Here is a 17,713-nt window from a genome sequence, read left to right as displayed (position 1 = left end):
GCCAAATGATAGACATTCACAACGTCCAATACACGGCCGTTGACAATCGTAAACCACACCTCCCCTACGAGAAATTCAATAGGCGGATTCCAGACCATATTTCACTTGTGATATGGTCTGGTGTTAACCAGACTACCTTATTCATATACCCTTATTTGAAATTTGATCATGACGTAGAACTAGTATGCAAATTAGTATGTGACGTCACTTAGCGACAGACGAGTCTGCGTGACTTTCCCCTGAGAAGAGTTGGGATGCAGCGTGTAGTTATACTGTTTTAAACATTAAACCTGACATTAATGTTTAGTTCTGTTGTAAAACGTTGGTCAGGGAATATATTCTGATTCGGTCGAGGAGGTTCGTGTGATAAACTGCAGGGAAGTTAATCTGACCTGAGAGCAACTTCCCGTCAGTACGCCTCACACGGCGGCTAAGCTAGTGTGTGTTTGTCTGATTTCCACCTCCTGTCAGTTGTGCAGTCGGTGTTTGGCGTTTTTCTTCCAAGCCTGGACACTTCATACATCCCTACCCCACCTTACATTGTCATTTTTTGGAAAAGAAACATGTTTAAAAATAATTTTTCCATCGCTTTTTCTCAGTGGTGGAAAGAAGTGACAGGTTACTTTTACCCTGAGGTAAAAACTGTTGGCGTGTCCACAGCTGTTGGCTTCACGTCTGCGTTATTTCTGGTCATTTCCTACTTAATGTGAGTAATAACGCTGTCTGCTATCGTTATATGAAGAAACTAGACGCTTAAATGTGTGTTTGTTTGTTTTAATTGTGTGTTATGTCAGTTTTGGGCCTTCTCTTCTTGTAGGCTCACCTGCAGCAGGTTTCAGCTCAGAGATGCTGCAGCTTTTGTGCTCTACTCCCTGATTGGAGACCTGTGTCACCTTGCTGGAGCTTTTCTCTCTAACCAGACATTTATTCAGGTGAAACTAAATATAAATAAAACAAGCTTTTATAGGTTTTCACCTCATCAATCTCAAATCTTGAATTTCTCCTGACTGACTTGAATTTCTCTTCCAGCGTATCATGGCTTTGATAATGACAACGTTGGATGTTGTGCATTTCATTTCAGTCACTTGGCGTCTTTGTTGGTCGTACCATTCCACCACGGGTAAGATTCTCATCTCATCTCATTATCTCTAGCCGCTTTATCCTGTTCTACAGGGTTGCAGACGAGCTGGAGCCTATCCCAGCTGACTACGGGTGAAAGGCGGGGTACACCCTGGACAAGTCGCCAGGTCATCACAGGGCTGACACATAGACACAGACAACCATTCACACTCACATTCACACCTACGCTCAATTTAGAGTCACTAGTTAACCTAACCTGCATGTCTTTGGACTGTGGGGGAAACCGGAGCACCCGGAGGAAACCCACGTGGACACGGGGAGAACATGCAAACTCCGCACAGAAAGGCCCTCGTCGGCCACGGGGCTCGAACCCGGACCTTCTTGTTGTGAGGCGACAGTGCTAACCACTACACCACCGTGCCGCCCCGGGTAAGATTTTTGACAATAAAAAGAAGAGTATACACTAAGGCTAAACGTATGTGGATACCTGACCATTGACCATCCTATTCCAAAATCTCATCTCATTATCTCAAGCTGCTTTATCCTGTTCTACAGGGTTGCAGGCAAGCTGGAGCCTATCCCAGCTGACTACGGGCGAAAGGCGGGGTACACCCTGGACAAGTTGCCAGGTCATCACAGGGCTGACACATAGACACAGACAACCATTCACACTCACATTCACACCTACGGTCAATTTAGAGTCACCAGTTAACCTAACCTGCATGTCTTTGGACTGTGGGGGAAACCACCCGGAGGAAACCCATGGGGAGAACATGCAGACTCCTCACAGAAAGGCCCTCGTTGGCCACGGGGCTCGAACCCGGACCTTCTTGTTGTGAGGCGACAGCACTAACCACTACACCACTGTGCTGCCCCGGGTAAGATTCTTGACGATAAAAAGAAGAGTATACGCTAAGGCTAAACGTATGTGGATACCTGACCATTGACCATCCTATTCCAAAATCATAGGCGTTAATATTGACTTGGACCCCCTTTTATGCCCAGGTCAGATGGCAGGCTGAAATTAGTTTTCAACTACTTGTGTCTATCTGCGATAACAAAATCGCAGGTAGACGCAAGACTGGTCTTGCGATGATGCACAGCGACGCAGAGAGTCTTTAGTAGAGGCAGGTTGACGCAACTGGATCACCATCTGTTCGCATTTCAGCTGCGAGTCACTTCCAGTTGGTGCAAATAGCAGGTTGATGCATGTAGAGGCAGGCAGTTGTGCAACGCTTGAGCGACCAATCGCAGGTTGAAAAAAAAAAAAAACATGATGCAGCTCCGCAACGGGAAAGAGCTGTCAGTTCAAAGAACACAATTCAAAAGTTCAAAGCGCTTCTGCATCAGGAAAACAACATGCTCACGGTCCCAATAAAATATATCCACAGAAGAGCGAAATACTCCACAGCGCACAGCAAAGTAACAAAATAATAGTATACGGGAAAAGGGGGCGAAAAACCATATCCTGAGGCGAAGACAGTTCTGCGCAGAATGAATATCTGAGCGGTATAATATAGAATTGTGGATGAGCTGATGAGAGACAGGTGTGCGGGGAAAGCTCGGGGAAAACCAGGGAATGGGGTGAAAGATCGGATCAGGACCTAAATGTTCCTGGTTGACTCATGACAAGATTCAGCTTAAAATCTTTGCAATATGTCTGACCACAACGAAGGATTTGAAGCAAAATGCCTGTGTCCACCTGCAGTCGGTCGCCACCCGACCGATCGCAGGTCGCAACATGTCTTTCTACCATCTGACCTGGGCATTACCTGTTATAATAACCCCTGCTCTTCTGGGAAGGCTTTCCACTAGATTTTGGAGTGTGGCTCTGGGGATTTGTGCTCATTCATTCACAAGAGGTTGGGAAGTGATGTGTGGTAAGAAGGCCTGGAGAAACGTCAGTGTTCCAGTTCATCCCAAAGGTGTTCAGAGGCATGCAGGACACTTGAGTTCTTCCAGTCCAACCTTGGCAAATCATATCTTCGTGACGTTCTCTTTGTGGACAGGAGGTCTTGCCGGAATATGCCGGAACATATTTGGGCCTCTTAATTACATTAAAAACAAATCTTAAAGTGCCATTCCACCATTGGATGTATTCTTTGGCATAAAATACAATATATTTTATGACAACATGACTAGACAGAGAAATCTTTTAGCTTCAAAATGATATATCAAACATAATTTTTTGACAACGACAAGTATATTAATTTTGCGACCAAAGTCACCTACCCTTTTCATTTCCGCGCGGTAGTGAAACGTGATGTCATCGGCAGGTTCCCCTTCTTGTGTACCACGTGTCGGTCTATTTTTAGACCAGGAAACCCCCAAAGTGAGAGAGTCATTTCTCCTCGTATACAGTATGGGGGCCAAAAAAATTGCGAAATATTTTGAGTTAATCTTTCAGTTAGCTAGATTTATTGGTATTAGCTAGATTTATTGGTGTTATTTTTATCGCGTTCTATCTGCCATTGCTGATAATATGTGCCACGTCACGTGGTACACAAGAAGGGGAACCTGCCGATGACATCACACACGGAAATTAAAAGGGTAGGTGACTTTGGTCGCAAAATTAATATACTTGTCAAAAAATTGTTTGATATATCATTTTGAAGCTAAAAGATTTCTCTGTCTAGTGATACCATTTATATATGTTGTCAAAATATATTGTATTTTATGCCAAAGAATACATCCAATGGTGGAATGGCACTTTAATGCTCCAATAAGCAAATATATTCTAGACAATAGTGTGTTTCCAGTTTTGTAAGAAGCTCCACATACTTTTGGTTGTATGGTGTAAGTTAGTTCTGCATTTGTGTTTTGTTCAAGGAAGGAGAGCGAGAATGTTAAGCAGAAGAAAGAGGCAAAACTTTTTCATGGTCTGTCTGCTGTTTGGAATGGGAGGATATGTTTACGCTGATGTACATGTACGATATGCCCAAGGTGTCGCTTCCGGCTCTCCGACCAGCAGGAAGCTGCTGAATGTCATACATGTGAGTGAGTGAGTGACCTGATCCACTCTTACCAGCACACTATCATATGTGGTTGGCAGTAAAGCATGCCTTGGAGCAGTATGCTGTATGAATAAACATTTGAGTGGCTTTGCAAAACAATTGACCTTATAACGCAAGATTCAAGTATTCAAGAGGTTGTGGTTATTGTTGGTTTCTTAAATAGGACAAGACTGAACTGCTTGGTTACGTGCTTGGTCTTGTGTCTTTTGCCATTAGCTGGACCTGCAGGATTCCCATCTTGATGAACGCTGTGAGTAACCTCAATGAGCACCTCCAGTCGAGCTAGGTTGGTGTGTTGAGAAAAGGCAATTTAGGTTTGTTTGTTTGTTGAACAAACTCGAATCCACCTTCTGTTCAAATATCTTTTTACCCCCCCCCCCCCCCCCCCCCAACAAAGTTTGGTGGGGGATATACAACCCCGATTTCAAAAAAGTTGGGGCAAAGTACAAATTGTAAATAAAAACGGAATGCAATAATTTACAAATCTCAAAAACCGATATTGTATTCACAATAGAACATAGACAACATATCAAATGTCGAAAGTGAGACATTTTGAAATTTCATGCCAAATATTGGCTCATTTGAAATTTCATGACAGCAACACATCTCAAAAAAGTTGGGACAGGGGCAATAAGAGGCTGGAAAAGTTAAAGGTACAAAAAAGGAACAGCTGGAGGACCAAATTGCAACTCATTAGGTCAATTGGCAATAGGCCATTAACATGACTGGGTATAAAAAGAGCATCTTGGAGTGGCAGCGGCTCTCAGAAGTAAAGATGGGAAGAGGATCACCAATCCCCCTAATTCTGCGCCAACAAATAGTGGAGCAACATCAGAAAGGAGTTCGACAGTGTAAAATTGCAAAGAGTTTGAACATATCATTATGTACAGTGCATAATATCATCAAAAGATTCAGAGAATCTGGAAGAATCTCTGTGCATAAGGGTCAAGGCCAGAAAACCATACTGGGTGCCCGTGATCTTCGGGCCCTTAGATGGCACTGCATCACATACAGGCATGCTTCTGTATTGGAAATCACAAAATGGGCTCAGGAATATTTTCAGAGAACATTATCTGTGAACACAATTCCCCGTGCCATCCGTCGTTGCCAGCTAAAACTCTATAGTTCAAAGAAGAAGCCGTATCTAAACATGATCCAGCAGCGCAGACGTCTTCTCTGGGCCAAGGCTCATTTAAAATGGACTGTGGCAAAGTGGAAAACTGTTCTGTGGTCAGACGAATCAAAATGTGAAGTTCTTTATGGAAATCAGGGACGCCGTGTCATTCGGACTAAAGAGGAGAAGGACGACCCAAGTTGTTATCAGCGCTCAGTTCAGAAGCCTGCATCTCTGATGGTATGGGGTTGCATTAGTGTGTGTGGCATGGGCAGCTTACACATCTGGAAAGACACCATCAATGCTGAAAGGTATATCCAGGTTCTAGAGCAACATATGCTCCCATCCAGACGACATCTCTTTCAGGGAAGACCTTGCATTTTCCAACATGACAATGCCAAACCACACACTGCATCAATTACAGCATCATGGCTGCGTAGAAGAAGGGTCCGGGTACTGAACTGGTCAGCCTGCAGTCCAGATCTTTCACCCACAGAAAACATTTGGCGCATCATAAAACGGAAGATACGACAAAAAAGACCTAAGACAGTCGAGCAACTAGAATCCTACATGAGACAAGAATGGGTTAACATTCCTATCCCTAAACTTGAGCAACTTGTCTCCTCAGTCCCCAGACGTTTACAGACTGTTGTAAAGAGAAAAGGGGACGTCTCACAGTGGTAAACATGGCCTTGTCCCAACTTTTTTGAGATGTGTTGTCGTGAAATTTAAAATCACCTAATTTTTCTCTTTAAATGATACATTTTCTCAGTTTAAACATTTGATGTGTCATCTACTGTATGTTCTATTCTGAATAAAATATGGAATTTTGAAACTTGCACATTATTGCATTCCATTTTATTTACAATTTGTACTTTGTCCCAACTTTTTTGGAATCAGGGTTGTAGAAACAGGTTCTGTCTGTCCATCTGGTCACATTTTCATTTCCAGGCCATGTATTTAAAACTACTGAAGATATTTTCATGAAACTTTTGTAGATATATCAAGCAACATGTGAACTGGTGCCTTTTGCTACTTTGGTTTTTTGAAGAAAAAGAAATTCAAATTTTTACATAAAAATAGATTTTGACTTAGTTTCTAAGAGCAATGTTCGTTTCCGGAGCATATATCCCAAACTATTCATGATACAGATTTGAAACTTGGTATACGTGTTAACAAGGTGATGTAGATGTGCCTTTTCATACTAAGAAATTTTAATTTTTCATATTTCCATGGAAACAATTTCAGACTTACCCTGTATCTGAAATCGCTCACTCGTTCACTACTCCCTCCTCCCTATATAGGGAATTACTATATAGAGGACTATATAGTGAGCTCATTGGTAAAATGAAGAACCGCTTGCGGACACTAGTCTGTCATGCTGGTATTTACGTCATTACTGTCACACAATTAAAGTGTGCCAGATCAGTCGGCTGGTGGGTTTTCAGAATAATAAATACGTGCATGTATTTTTGTGATAAACCTATATTATACTGAGCGTATTTCCCACGTTAATAAATACAAAGTACCTGCATTTTTCAGTTCTTTTAAGTCAAGGCTGAATACTTTCTTCTTTGCTGCTGCCTTTTATTAAATCAAATTTGAGACTTTTAATTTGATTTCTTTCAGTGTGACCACAATGTATGATGGGATATATTGCTTTGGTTAGTGACCATCGGTTGTACACTACTTTTCATGATGCATTGTGGGATACTTTGAGTGCACTATATAGGGTGTAATAATCTCACTAAGGTTTCGGACAGTGCTACAAAATGGTGTCCTCACTATATAGTGCCCTATATAGTGAGTAGGGAGCGATTTCAGATACAGGGGTTTTTTTTTAGTCTCTCAGGTTAGTCTTAGGGGTAGGTTTTGTTTCTGGAGCAGAACTTGAAAACTATGAGCGGTATGGTCTTGAAAGTTGGTATATGTGTTGATTAAGTAATGTGCCTTTTGATACTAAGAAATGTGAGAAATGTTAATTTTTAGCTCACCTGGACTAAAGGTCCGGTGGGTTTATGCCATGGGCTGCTGAGGTCAGTATAAAGAGGTAGGGTTGGTTTCCTGCAGCAGAACTTGAAAAGTGTGACAAATAATATCTTGAAAGTTGGTGTATAGGGCAGGGGATATAGATGACTCTGTCTTCTTGTTATCTCTTTTTTTTTTTTTTTTTTTGCCTCCTGCAGAACAAAGGAGAGATGAGTAATTCAACACATGTTTCCTCAAGAGGTTGTAGTGCTTTGGCTGGAGCTCTTTATGCTTCTGCCATCCTGCTGTACGACCCACGGCTGGAGTTTGTTGTTAAAGCGCTGCCGTGGATTCTGTCAGGAGCATGCTGCGCAGTTCTGGATGTCTTTGTATCTTTTCCCAATATCACCTATAGGCACATATATCCTTATAACTTCGAATAATTATTGCATTGTTTGACTCCTGGTGTGATTTTTGGTTCTTTAACTGTCTGAACTTTCAGATTGTGCTCCTCTCATGTTATAGAATCTGCTATAAGAGGCAATCCATTGGGACGCTGGATTCAGATACAGAGTCTCTTTTGGGTCGATTCCACAAGGTTGCGTCTGGTCTGTATCACACTCCCAAAGAAAAAACTGCCAGGAAGCATAGTTCATCCAGGAAGTGCAGCTCATCAAAAATGCCTGAGCTAGGGTCTTATAGAAACACTAACGTTCAGCCTATTCGAAAGGTATTTATTTTGTTCTTTTGTGAGACTATGATGATGACGATGATGAAGAATCTCTGCTCTCCTCTAATGCTGGCTTGTCTAGTTCTTGTATCTTAAACTACAATAATCATGGGCATAAAATTAAACAGGACAGGTAGTGGCAATGCTTTTGGAACTTCTTACCCTGCCAGTCAAATGGTTTTGAGAACAGTGTATTTTAGCATTACAGAAGCAATGGGCTCATTTTAAATAGTCTGAAATGGAAAATACAGTACAAAGAAAGTAAGGAATGGGTATAAGCAGGTGAAGTGAAGTAGAGGTCTGCACGGGACAGAATTTTCAATCCCGCTCCCGCATTGTGCAGGCCCGCTCCTGCAAAGAATTATGATTTTCAGTCCTGCTCCCGCCTGCGCCTGCCATATTTTGTCCCGCTCCCTCCCGCATGATGCAGACGTTCGCGTTATTTCTCACGAAAGTTCTTGTCATTGGCTTGGGGAATTAAACATGCTGAGCTCTCCACTGACCGATCCTTCATTTATTGTAAGTTTATTGTTTAGACTCTGACATTCTGCTGACACATTCCAAGTTGATCGCTGCATGCGCTCATGATTGACAGCTCTCGCTTTGCACACTCGCGCTCCCACTTCCGAGTCTGTGGCGTTATGATTCCAACCGCAATTTCATTCTCCTCTCATATGAAGTGCTGCGCAACCACAACCAGCTCCTCAGATTATACACTGTCTATTTGTAGCTTTAAATTGAACAATCTGTGCGATACACAGTCCTTTTTAATACTAGTTAATACTTTTTAATACTTTTTTAAAATACATTTTAATACTTTTTAATACTTAGGACTAATACTCTTGACTTTTTAACGGTAAATGTACCTCTTTTTAAAGCAGCACTTACTTCTGAAGCACTGTGAGCTTCACTAGAGGAGCTCTGCTCTTCTGCCATGATCGGAGATCTCAAACACGGAAGAGCAGAAAGGAATCGGAAATGTACACGAGATTAGACCACATCCGCAAATTTAGGCATCTTAAAATGTTTTTATTAATGCCAAATAAAATATCCAGCACAAATTATATACGATAGACATAAATTAATAATTTATAAATTTTATTTTAAGCACGTTTTTAGTTAGCGGGACTGCAGCTTATCACCTCTCCCGCCCACGCCCGCATTGTGCACTCCCCCTCCCACCCGCGCCCGCAATGAGCTTTCAAAATTTGTCCCGCGCCGCACTGCTTTGCGTCGGGTCTCGCGGGAGTGCAGGGCTCTAAAGTGAAGTTTGTAAGGTCTTTGTAAGGTCTTTAATATTATAGTCAGGCTGTCTGTTGTTGCCCAAATGAGGATGGGTTCCCTTTTGAGTCTGGTTCCTCTCGAGGTTTCTTCCTCATGTCGTCTGAGGGAGTTTTTCCTTGCCACCGTCGCCACAGGCTTGCTCATTGGGGATAGATTAGGGATAAAATTAGCTCATGTTTTAAGTCGCTCAAATTCTGTAAAGCTGCTTTGCGACAATGTTTATTGTTAAAAGCGCTGTACAAATAAACTTGATTTGATTTGATCTTTGCTTAGATATTGATGACTCTAATTATGTGCTTGAAACATACAACATGCTATATTTGTCTATACTTACTATTTGATGCTAGCTTGGTCTAATTTCATCTTGGGTTTAAATTTGTGCTACTAGTAGATTAAACTGTAAAATCTGAGATAATTCAGGAGTTCAGAAACCTTTGACTGACAGTGTACACTGACACATTCTTTGTGTTTTTGTTTTCTAGGTGTGTCTGAAGGAGGTTACCATCACTCAGGAGGACTCAGCAGAGAGTCAACCCCTGAAGGGATCTGTGAAGGTGGTCAGGGTCGATGAGTGTTATTCCTCAGGCAGTGTTACAGATTCGTCTTGCCTCAGCTCTGAGCTAGAGGTTAGCAGCCCCTTTTTCATGAACTACACTCAGTTAATGCAGGTAATAATGATAAGTGTGTTTATATATAAAATTAAATTCGCAAGAGAGAGGATACTACACGGTGGCATAAAGATATGAAGTTTATCTTTGAGTGGTGAATGTATATTTCACAAGTGAGCGAGGCAAACTTCGTATCTTCATATATTTTTTTCTTTTTATTATTATATCGACACATTCACAGACAAAAAGTCCTCAGATTTATCAAAACAATTCATCGATTTCCTCACGAGTGACACACAGAGATTTATGTCACTATCAATCAATCAATCAAGTTTATTTGTATAGCGCTTTTAACAATAAACATTGTCGCAAAGCAGCTTTACAGAATTTGAACGACTTAAAACATGAGCTAATTTTATCCCTAATCTATCCCCAATGAGCAAGCCTGTGGCGACGGTGGCAAGGAAAAACTCCCTCAGACGACATGAGGAAGAAACCTCGAGAGGAACCAGACTCAAAAGGGAACCCATCCTCGTTTGGGCAACAACAGACAGCCTGACTATAATATTAACAGTTTTAACAGGTATAACCCTCAACTGTCCCCATGGGGCCGTCCTTCACAGGAGCGGGGCGACAAAACTCCGACCAGACACAGGGCACCAGGATGGACCAAGCAGGTCCGAGGGGCAGAAGAGGCCAGCATCTCAATCCCAGGATCAACATGTAACCCAGAGGGACAGATTGGGGGGGGGGGGAAGAGAGAGAGAGAAAGAAAACATGTTGTTAGGTATGCCCTAAAAATGACAAGTATTAAATCTGTGTGGTAGGCTCGCAGAGACAAGAGTCTTTACATCAGGCATGACACACAATGGCATGTTAATATGGTAAAAGAATATATCATGACTCTGCTCTGGCTGGATGCTAGATTGGGTGATGGGAGCACACTCCTCAGCAATGATGAGATGCAGATGGGACCCTTAGGCCTGGCCAAGACAATTCAGTTACATTTCACCGGGTCTGGGACATGCGACAGAATGTCTGACGGCCGATTCCCTGCAGGCTACGATAGCCAGTCGAGGTCCCCACCGTCTCCACCAAAAGATTTCCTGTTGACTCCATGTAACTCAGAGGGACAGATTTGGAGTGTGGGGGGGGGGGGGGGGGGAGAAAGAAAACACAGGTGGTTAGGTATGCCCAATGTCACCTGAATAAGTAGGAACAGTATACATATTGCACCAAGTACAAGCAGGGACTCCGGCAACTAACTATGACAGCATAACTAAAAGGAGAGAGCCAGAAGGTAACACAGGCATGAGGGAGCCCCGGGACATAAAGCAGCAGCCACTACACCGTCAACAAACTCGAGTGAGCAAGCGAGTGGGGACTGACAGCATCCATACATCCCAGTTTACCAAAACACTCTATGTCTGAGGACCCTCCAGATCTACTCCTTTACCTCATAAACACCATTAACAAAAGGCTTGACTAAACAGATATGTTTTCAGCCTAGACTTAAATGCTGAGACTGTGTCTGATTCCCGAACATTACTTGGAAGGCTGTTCCATAACAGTGGGGCTTTGTAAGAAAAGGCTCTGCCCCCTGATGTAGCCTTCACTATACGAGGTACCAGCAGATAGCCTGCACCTTTTGATCTAAGTAGGCGTGGCGGGTCATAGAGGAGCAGAAGTTCACTCAGGTACTGTGGTGCGAGACCATTTAGTGCTTTAAAGGTCAATAGTAGTATTTTATAATCAATACGAAATTTGATTGGGAGCCAATGCAGTGTGGATAAGACAGGCGTGATGTGGTCATATTTTCTAGTTCTAGTAAGGACTCTTGCTGCGGCATTTTGAAATAACTGGAGCTTGTTTATGCACTTATTGGAACATCCAGACAGTAAGGCATTACAATAATCCAACCTGGAGGTAACGAAAGCATGGACTAGTTTTTCTGCATCATGCAATGACATTAAATTTCTTATCTTTGCAATATTTCTGAGATGAAAGAAAGCTATCCGGGTGATGTTATCAATGTGAGTTTCGAATGAAAGACTGGGGTCAATAATCACTCCGAGGTCTTTTACTGCTGCACGTGAAGAAACAGAAAGGCCATCCAGAGTTACTGTGTAATCAGAAAACTTACTTCTAGCTGTATGTGGTCCTAGCACAAGTACTTCAGTCTTGTCAGAGTTAAGCAGAAGGAAATTTATAAGCATCCAGTGTCTAATGTCCTTAACACATTCCTCAATTTTATTAAGCTGGTGTGTCTCATCAGGTTTTGCAGAGACATACAACTGTGTGTCATCAGCATAACAGTGGAAACTAATACAATGTTTACGAATAATATCGCCCAGAGGTAACATATATAGAGAAAAAAGCAGTGGACCCAAGACAGAACCTTGTGGAACACCAAACTTTACCTCGGTACGTCTAGAAATATCACCATTTATATCAACATACTGATAACGATCAGTTAGATAAGACCTGAGCCAGGAGAGGGCCATTCCCTTAACTCCCACAACATTTTCTAGTCTATCCAGAAGAATGGAATGATCAATGGTATCAAATGCTGCACTAAGGTCAAGCAACACAAGTAGCGAGACACAGCCCTGATCAGACGCCAACAGTAGGTCGTTTACTACTTTAACCAGTGCTGTCTCTGTGCTATGATGAGGTCTAAATCCTGACTGATACATTTCATGGATGTTATTCCTATGTAAATATGAGCATAACTGCTGTGCCACAGCTTTTTCAAGGATCTTGGAGATAAAGGGGAGGTTTGATATTGGCCGATAATTGGACAGCTGACAGGGATCAAGGTCAGGTTTTTTAATCAGGGGTTTGATAACTGCTAGTTTAAAGGATTTGGGTACATAGCCAATCATAAGAGAAGAATTTATTATTTTTAGAAGCGGTTCAATTACTCCAGGCATTATCTGTTTGAATAGATGTGTCGGTAAGGGATCTAGTGCACAAGTTGAGGCTTTTGATGTAGAGATTAATGAAAGTAATTCAGTTTCTTTTAGGGGAGTAAAACATTCTAACTGATGATCTGATACAGTTATATTGTTAACTACAAGGTCACTTTCATTGTCTAACCTTAAATTAGTAGTTTGAATTTTTTGTCGGATATTCTCAATTTTGTCATTAAAAAAATTCATGAAGTCGTTGCTACTACATACTGCAGGTGTGCATGTGTTGATAGTGGACTTATTCCTGGTTAATTTTGCTACAGTATTAAATAGGAATCTTGGATTATTTTTGTTATCTTCTATTAGGGAGGAGAGATATGTTGATCTCGCAGCACTAAGAGCTTTTCTATACTTCAGGAAGCTCTCCTTCCAAGCTAATTTGAACACTACCAATTTTGTTTGACGCCATTTACGTTCCAATTTTCGAGTGGTCTGTTTTAATGTGCGAGTGTCATCATTATACCAGGGTGCTAATTTTTTGTCTCTGACCATTTTCCTTTTTAGAGGAGCTACATTATCTAAAGTATGGCGGAATGTTGACTCTAAGCATTCAGTTGCCTGATCGAGTTCTGCAGGGGCTGACAGTGACCCAATCAAAGTTGACAGCTCTGGGAGATCATTTATAAAGCTCTGTGCAGTAGTTGACGTGAAAGTACGTTTAATACAGTAGCGTGGTGAGGTGCATATATTATTACTCAGACATATTTTGAATGAGATGAGACAATGATCTGAGATAACTTCAGACTGTGGAAGTATGACTATATTGTCTACGTTTAATCTGAATGTTAGTATTAGATCAAGGGTGTGACCACCATTATGGGTCGGTCCTATGACATTCTGCTTAATCCCGACTGAATCTAAGATGGACACAAACGCTGTTTTTAAAGGGTCTTCTGGGTTATCGAAGTGAATATTAAAATCTCCGACAACTAAAGCTTTGTCTAAGGAAATAACCAAATCTGAGATAAAATCTGCAAATTCGGAAAGAAACTCAGAATATGGCCCCGGGGGCCTGTAAATAATAAGCAATGGAATTAACTGGGTAGACTTATTTTTCGAGGCTACATACATTATATGAGTATGAAGAACTTCAAATGTATTAAATTTATAACCAGGTTTGTGTGTTACACCTAGATAATCGTTATAAATAACCGCGACGCCTCCTCCTCTGCCAGTTAGACGAGGCTGGTGTATATAACTGTATCCAGGAGGACTCGCTTCATTTAATGCTATATATTCATTTGGCTTAATCCATGTTTCTGTTAAACACAGTACATTAAACTCCTGATCAGTAATGAGTTCATTAACCATTAGCGCTTTAGATGTAAGAGATCTAATATTTAATAGCCCCACCTTTAGATCAAAGGTGCTGGCAGCAGCTGTACAGTCAGTCTGATCTAATTTTATATTGATTAGGTTACTGGAACAAACTCTCTGAAAATTTCTACCTTTTTGTTGAGCTCGGGGAACAGACACAGTCTCGATGTAGTGGGCCCTGAGTGACGACTCTGTGCAGCTAGCAGACAGTCGGTTTAGCCTGTTCGTCTGCTCCCTGGCCTTGGCTCTGGATTGTCAGAAATTAACTAGGCCTGTTCTGAGACTATGACCTATGCTGCAGGAAATGAGAGCAGCACCTTCCCGAGTGGGATGGATACCGTCCCGCCCTAACAGGCCAGCAGTGCCCTCAAAATTAGCCCAATTATCTATAAAGCCCACACTGTTTTCAGAGCACCACCTGGACAGCCAGCAGTTCAGCGACCATAACCTGCTGTAAGCTACATCGCCACGCCGCATTGGGATGGGGCCAGAGCATACTACAGCATCGGACATCGCCTTCGCTAATTTAAACACCTCTACAAAGTTACTCTTAGTAACCTCAGACTGACGAAGGCGTATATCATTAGCTCCTGCATGGATAACTATCTTTGAGAACCTGTGCTTGCCTAGGACCCTAAGATTACCTGCTATGTCCGGCGCCCTGGCTCCCGGTATACACCTGACTAAAGCTGCTGGTGCCCCTAAAGGCTGAGCTAATTTCACGTGCCGTATGATAGAGTCCCCTATAACCAGAGCTCTTTCAGGTTTCTCAGTGGGTGCATCACTAAGGAGAGCAAACCTGTTCGACACGTGACGCGGAGAGGAGTGGTGCTCCCGTGGGCGAGCCTCAGCGGTAGCTTTGGCTCTACGCTTATGCCGCCGAGCCGTCACCCATTCGCCCCGCTGTAAGGGCTCTAATGCCGGAGTTGGGGGATTGCTAACTCCACCTAGGGCGTCCAGACTTTCCCTAACAGAAACTACACTGTTCTCACGCTCACTAACCTGCTCTAAAGCCTGGACACGCGCTTCTAGCACTGTAATCTTCTCCGTCAGAGAGCTAACTAATCTGCACTTATCACAAGTAAAGCTAATAGAGCTATCGCTAGTGACGGAGGAAGAATGACTAAACATCCTGCACTCAGCACACTGAACAGGCTGAAGGTGTGCCATGATGAAAAGATTCACGTACCTTAAATGAAGATCTGTTGATATTAAAGCAGATCAGATGGCCTCCGCTTGTGGACTTTACACAGGAGGAGAGAAAAAGAAAGCTTCCGGTCTCGGCGTTCTTCCGAAAAAAGAAAGAGAAAAAACCGGGAAAAAAAAAACCGGAAAAAGGAAAGCGAAAGTGAAAAGTACAAAAATGAAAGCGACAGTATAATAAAAATGAAGACGATACTGGAAATTTATTTATCGAAAAAAAGTTAAAAAAGGATTAGTAATTAACGCCGGCACTCGCGGGAAAAAGGACTCGGCGCGAACAACTCAGGAAACAGGAAGTGCGTAAACAGTCACTACTTTGGTTCTCCGTGTCCCAGATGGAGCTCATATGAAAAATATGAGTGGTATATTTCCCAGTAAAACACTCGTCACTCATATATATTTCTATCCACATTCACTGGATATGAGCAATCGTGCGCTCTGATTGGCTACTCCACTACTAGGCTATCAACTCGTATACAGTGAGTAGAGAAAAACAAAATGGTGGCGCGTGTTGCTGAACCAACCAAGGATGAAATTAAAAACTCGACTCAAAAACAAAACGCCAAAAAATACAAAAAGGTAACAAAATATGGAATGAAACTATTTGATGGTAAGAACCGTCTCTTTTTCAATAATTATTTTTATTATAGCATTTTTCACAAATTGCTCCTGTCACTTCGCTGGTTTGTTTGCATTCTAAGCGGAAATTATTTTGTCAGATGTTTTATACAAATTTTTTTTTATTTATCAAATTTGCAAAAAATTAAAATGCTCCGTTTCTCAAAATCCAGCGAATGTAGATCAAATAAAACAGTTATTCCACTCAATCTCGTCGTACATAGCTTAGAGCCTGCTTGGTGCTACGCACCTCGTCAGCTATCCATTCATGTACGACTTGATTTTGTGGAATAACTGTTAAATAAATCAGGGTTCCCGCGGGGTTTTAAAAGGTAGTAAAAGGTAGTTAATTAAAATAGGCTAAATTATGGCCAGTAAAAGGTAGTAAACGTAATCTGACGTGGTAGTAAATTTTTTTGACCCCCATCCAACTGGGCCTATGTGTTTTTCTAATTCGTTTAATTAACCTGCATGCCATAATATCCATAAATTACTACATTTGGGCGAATTTATTTTTATGTATCGAGGAGGACCGCAGTGAGGAGTTGGTGGCGCATGCGCATTGAATTCCAATAACGGTCGAATCCAGTATAAATTTATACCAGAGATTGTTTAGTACGAGACTGACTTTGTTTATATGGTTCTAGTCGAATCTATCTGTTGACCCGACTGGCGACATCTGCACGAGAATTAAACAATGGGGAAATGCAAATTTTCAGACCTCTGGCTGGAGGAACCTGATTTTAAAGACTGGCTAAAGGCGGTAGATGGCAATCGGCGAGAGGCGTTCATTGAAAAGTTGATCGAAGAAAAGGTCAAACAACTGAGGCACATGTAATGCGTTGTGTGCGCGCCTGGTGCGTTGTGCGCGCGCGCGCGCCTGGTGCGTTGTGCGCGCGCCTGGTGCGTTGTGCGCGCGCCTGGTGCGTTGTGCGCGCGCGCCTGGTGCGTTGTGCGCGCGCGCCTGGTGCGTTGTGCGCGCGCGCCTGGTGCGTTGTGCGCGCGCGCCTGGTGCGTTGTGCGCCATTTGAGGCATCCAAAATGTGATGAGCAAATCTGTTGAACTGTTCAAATGATTAAGGTTAACCCTCTAAAACACTGATCTCTGGGAGGAAGGTGTTGACTCTGCCCACGGGCCTTCACGACTACAGGACTGGTGCAAATGACTATCTTAAGCAAACTTGGCAATGTGTTGAGAGACTGCCAAAATAGGGCTTGGGTTATGTGTGTTTTGTATCTTTAGGGTGTGTGTCTTGTCTTTGTCATGTGTGTGTGCACCCATGTGTGCATGCGCCTGGTGCGCTTTGTGTGTGTGTGTGGGTTCGTGTTTGCCATTTGACCTGATTTAAATGTAATGAGTTGATGTACCTAAGCACATAAGATTTTTTGTGCAAATCTGTTCACCTGTTCAAAAGATTATTCCACAAACAAAAGGTTGGCCATCTTGAAAGTGTTGGCCGACAAAATTTAATCAGATCTTGTACCTAATGTGAAGTGTTGACACACAAGGTTTAGTGAAAATCTGTGTACCCGTTAAGAGGTTATGGGCCACAGTTTCACAGTTCAATAAAATTATAACTTATATGTGGAAGTTTGTTTTCTTTTATGCAAATATGCATTACTCCATGTGTAGCCCTAGCAATGGGAGGTTCTATTATGCGTCCAAAGGGAAAGAGTTACACTACCGGTACGTTCAGATTTTCTTTCTATCTTGTCTCATCAATCCAACTCTTTGGGTAGAGTTGTCACTAACTTATATGTAGCACATTCACTTGGACTAACACATACACTCAAAGATTACCTTG

General features: G+C 42.3%; 1 protein-coding gene across 1 annotated transcript in view; it reads left to right on the top strand.

Moving 5' to 3' along the window:
- Window positions 1-563: 563 nt before the first annotated feature.
- The window catches only part of tmem44 (transmembrane protein 44), a 32,261-nt gene continuing 15,111 nt past the window's right edge, over window positions 564-17,713 (top strand). Inside the window, exons 1-8 of the mRNA XM_060940609.1 lie at window positions 564-706; window positions 818-932; window positions 1,030-1,120; window positions 3,910-4,073; window positions 4,258-4,344; window positions 7,395-7,565; window positions 7,679-7,906; window positions 9,673-9,816. Coding sequence (XP_060796592.1) covers window positions 564-706; window positions 818-932; window positions 1,030-1,120; window positions 3,910-4,073; window positions 4,258-4,344; window positions 7,395-7,565; window positions 7,679-7,906; window positions 9,673-9,816 — 1,143 coding nt within the window. The remainder of the gene's footprint in view (window positions 707-817; window positions 933-1,029; window positions 1,121-3,909; window positions 4,074-4,257; window positions 4,345-7,394; window positions 7,566-7,678; window positions 7,907-9,672; window positions 9,817-17,713) is intronic.

Source organism: Neoarius graeffei, chromosome 15, assembly GCF_027579695.1.
Source record: "Neoarius graeffei isolate fNeoGra1 chromosome 15, fNeoGra1.pri, whole genome shotgun sequence".
Classification (NCBI taxonomy): Eukaryota; Metazoa; Chordata; class Actinopteri; order Siluriformes; family Ariidae; genus Neoarius; species Neoarius graeffei.
This window is presented reverse-complemented; position numbering and strand designations above follow the sequence as displayed.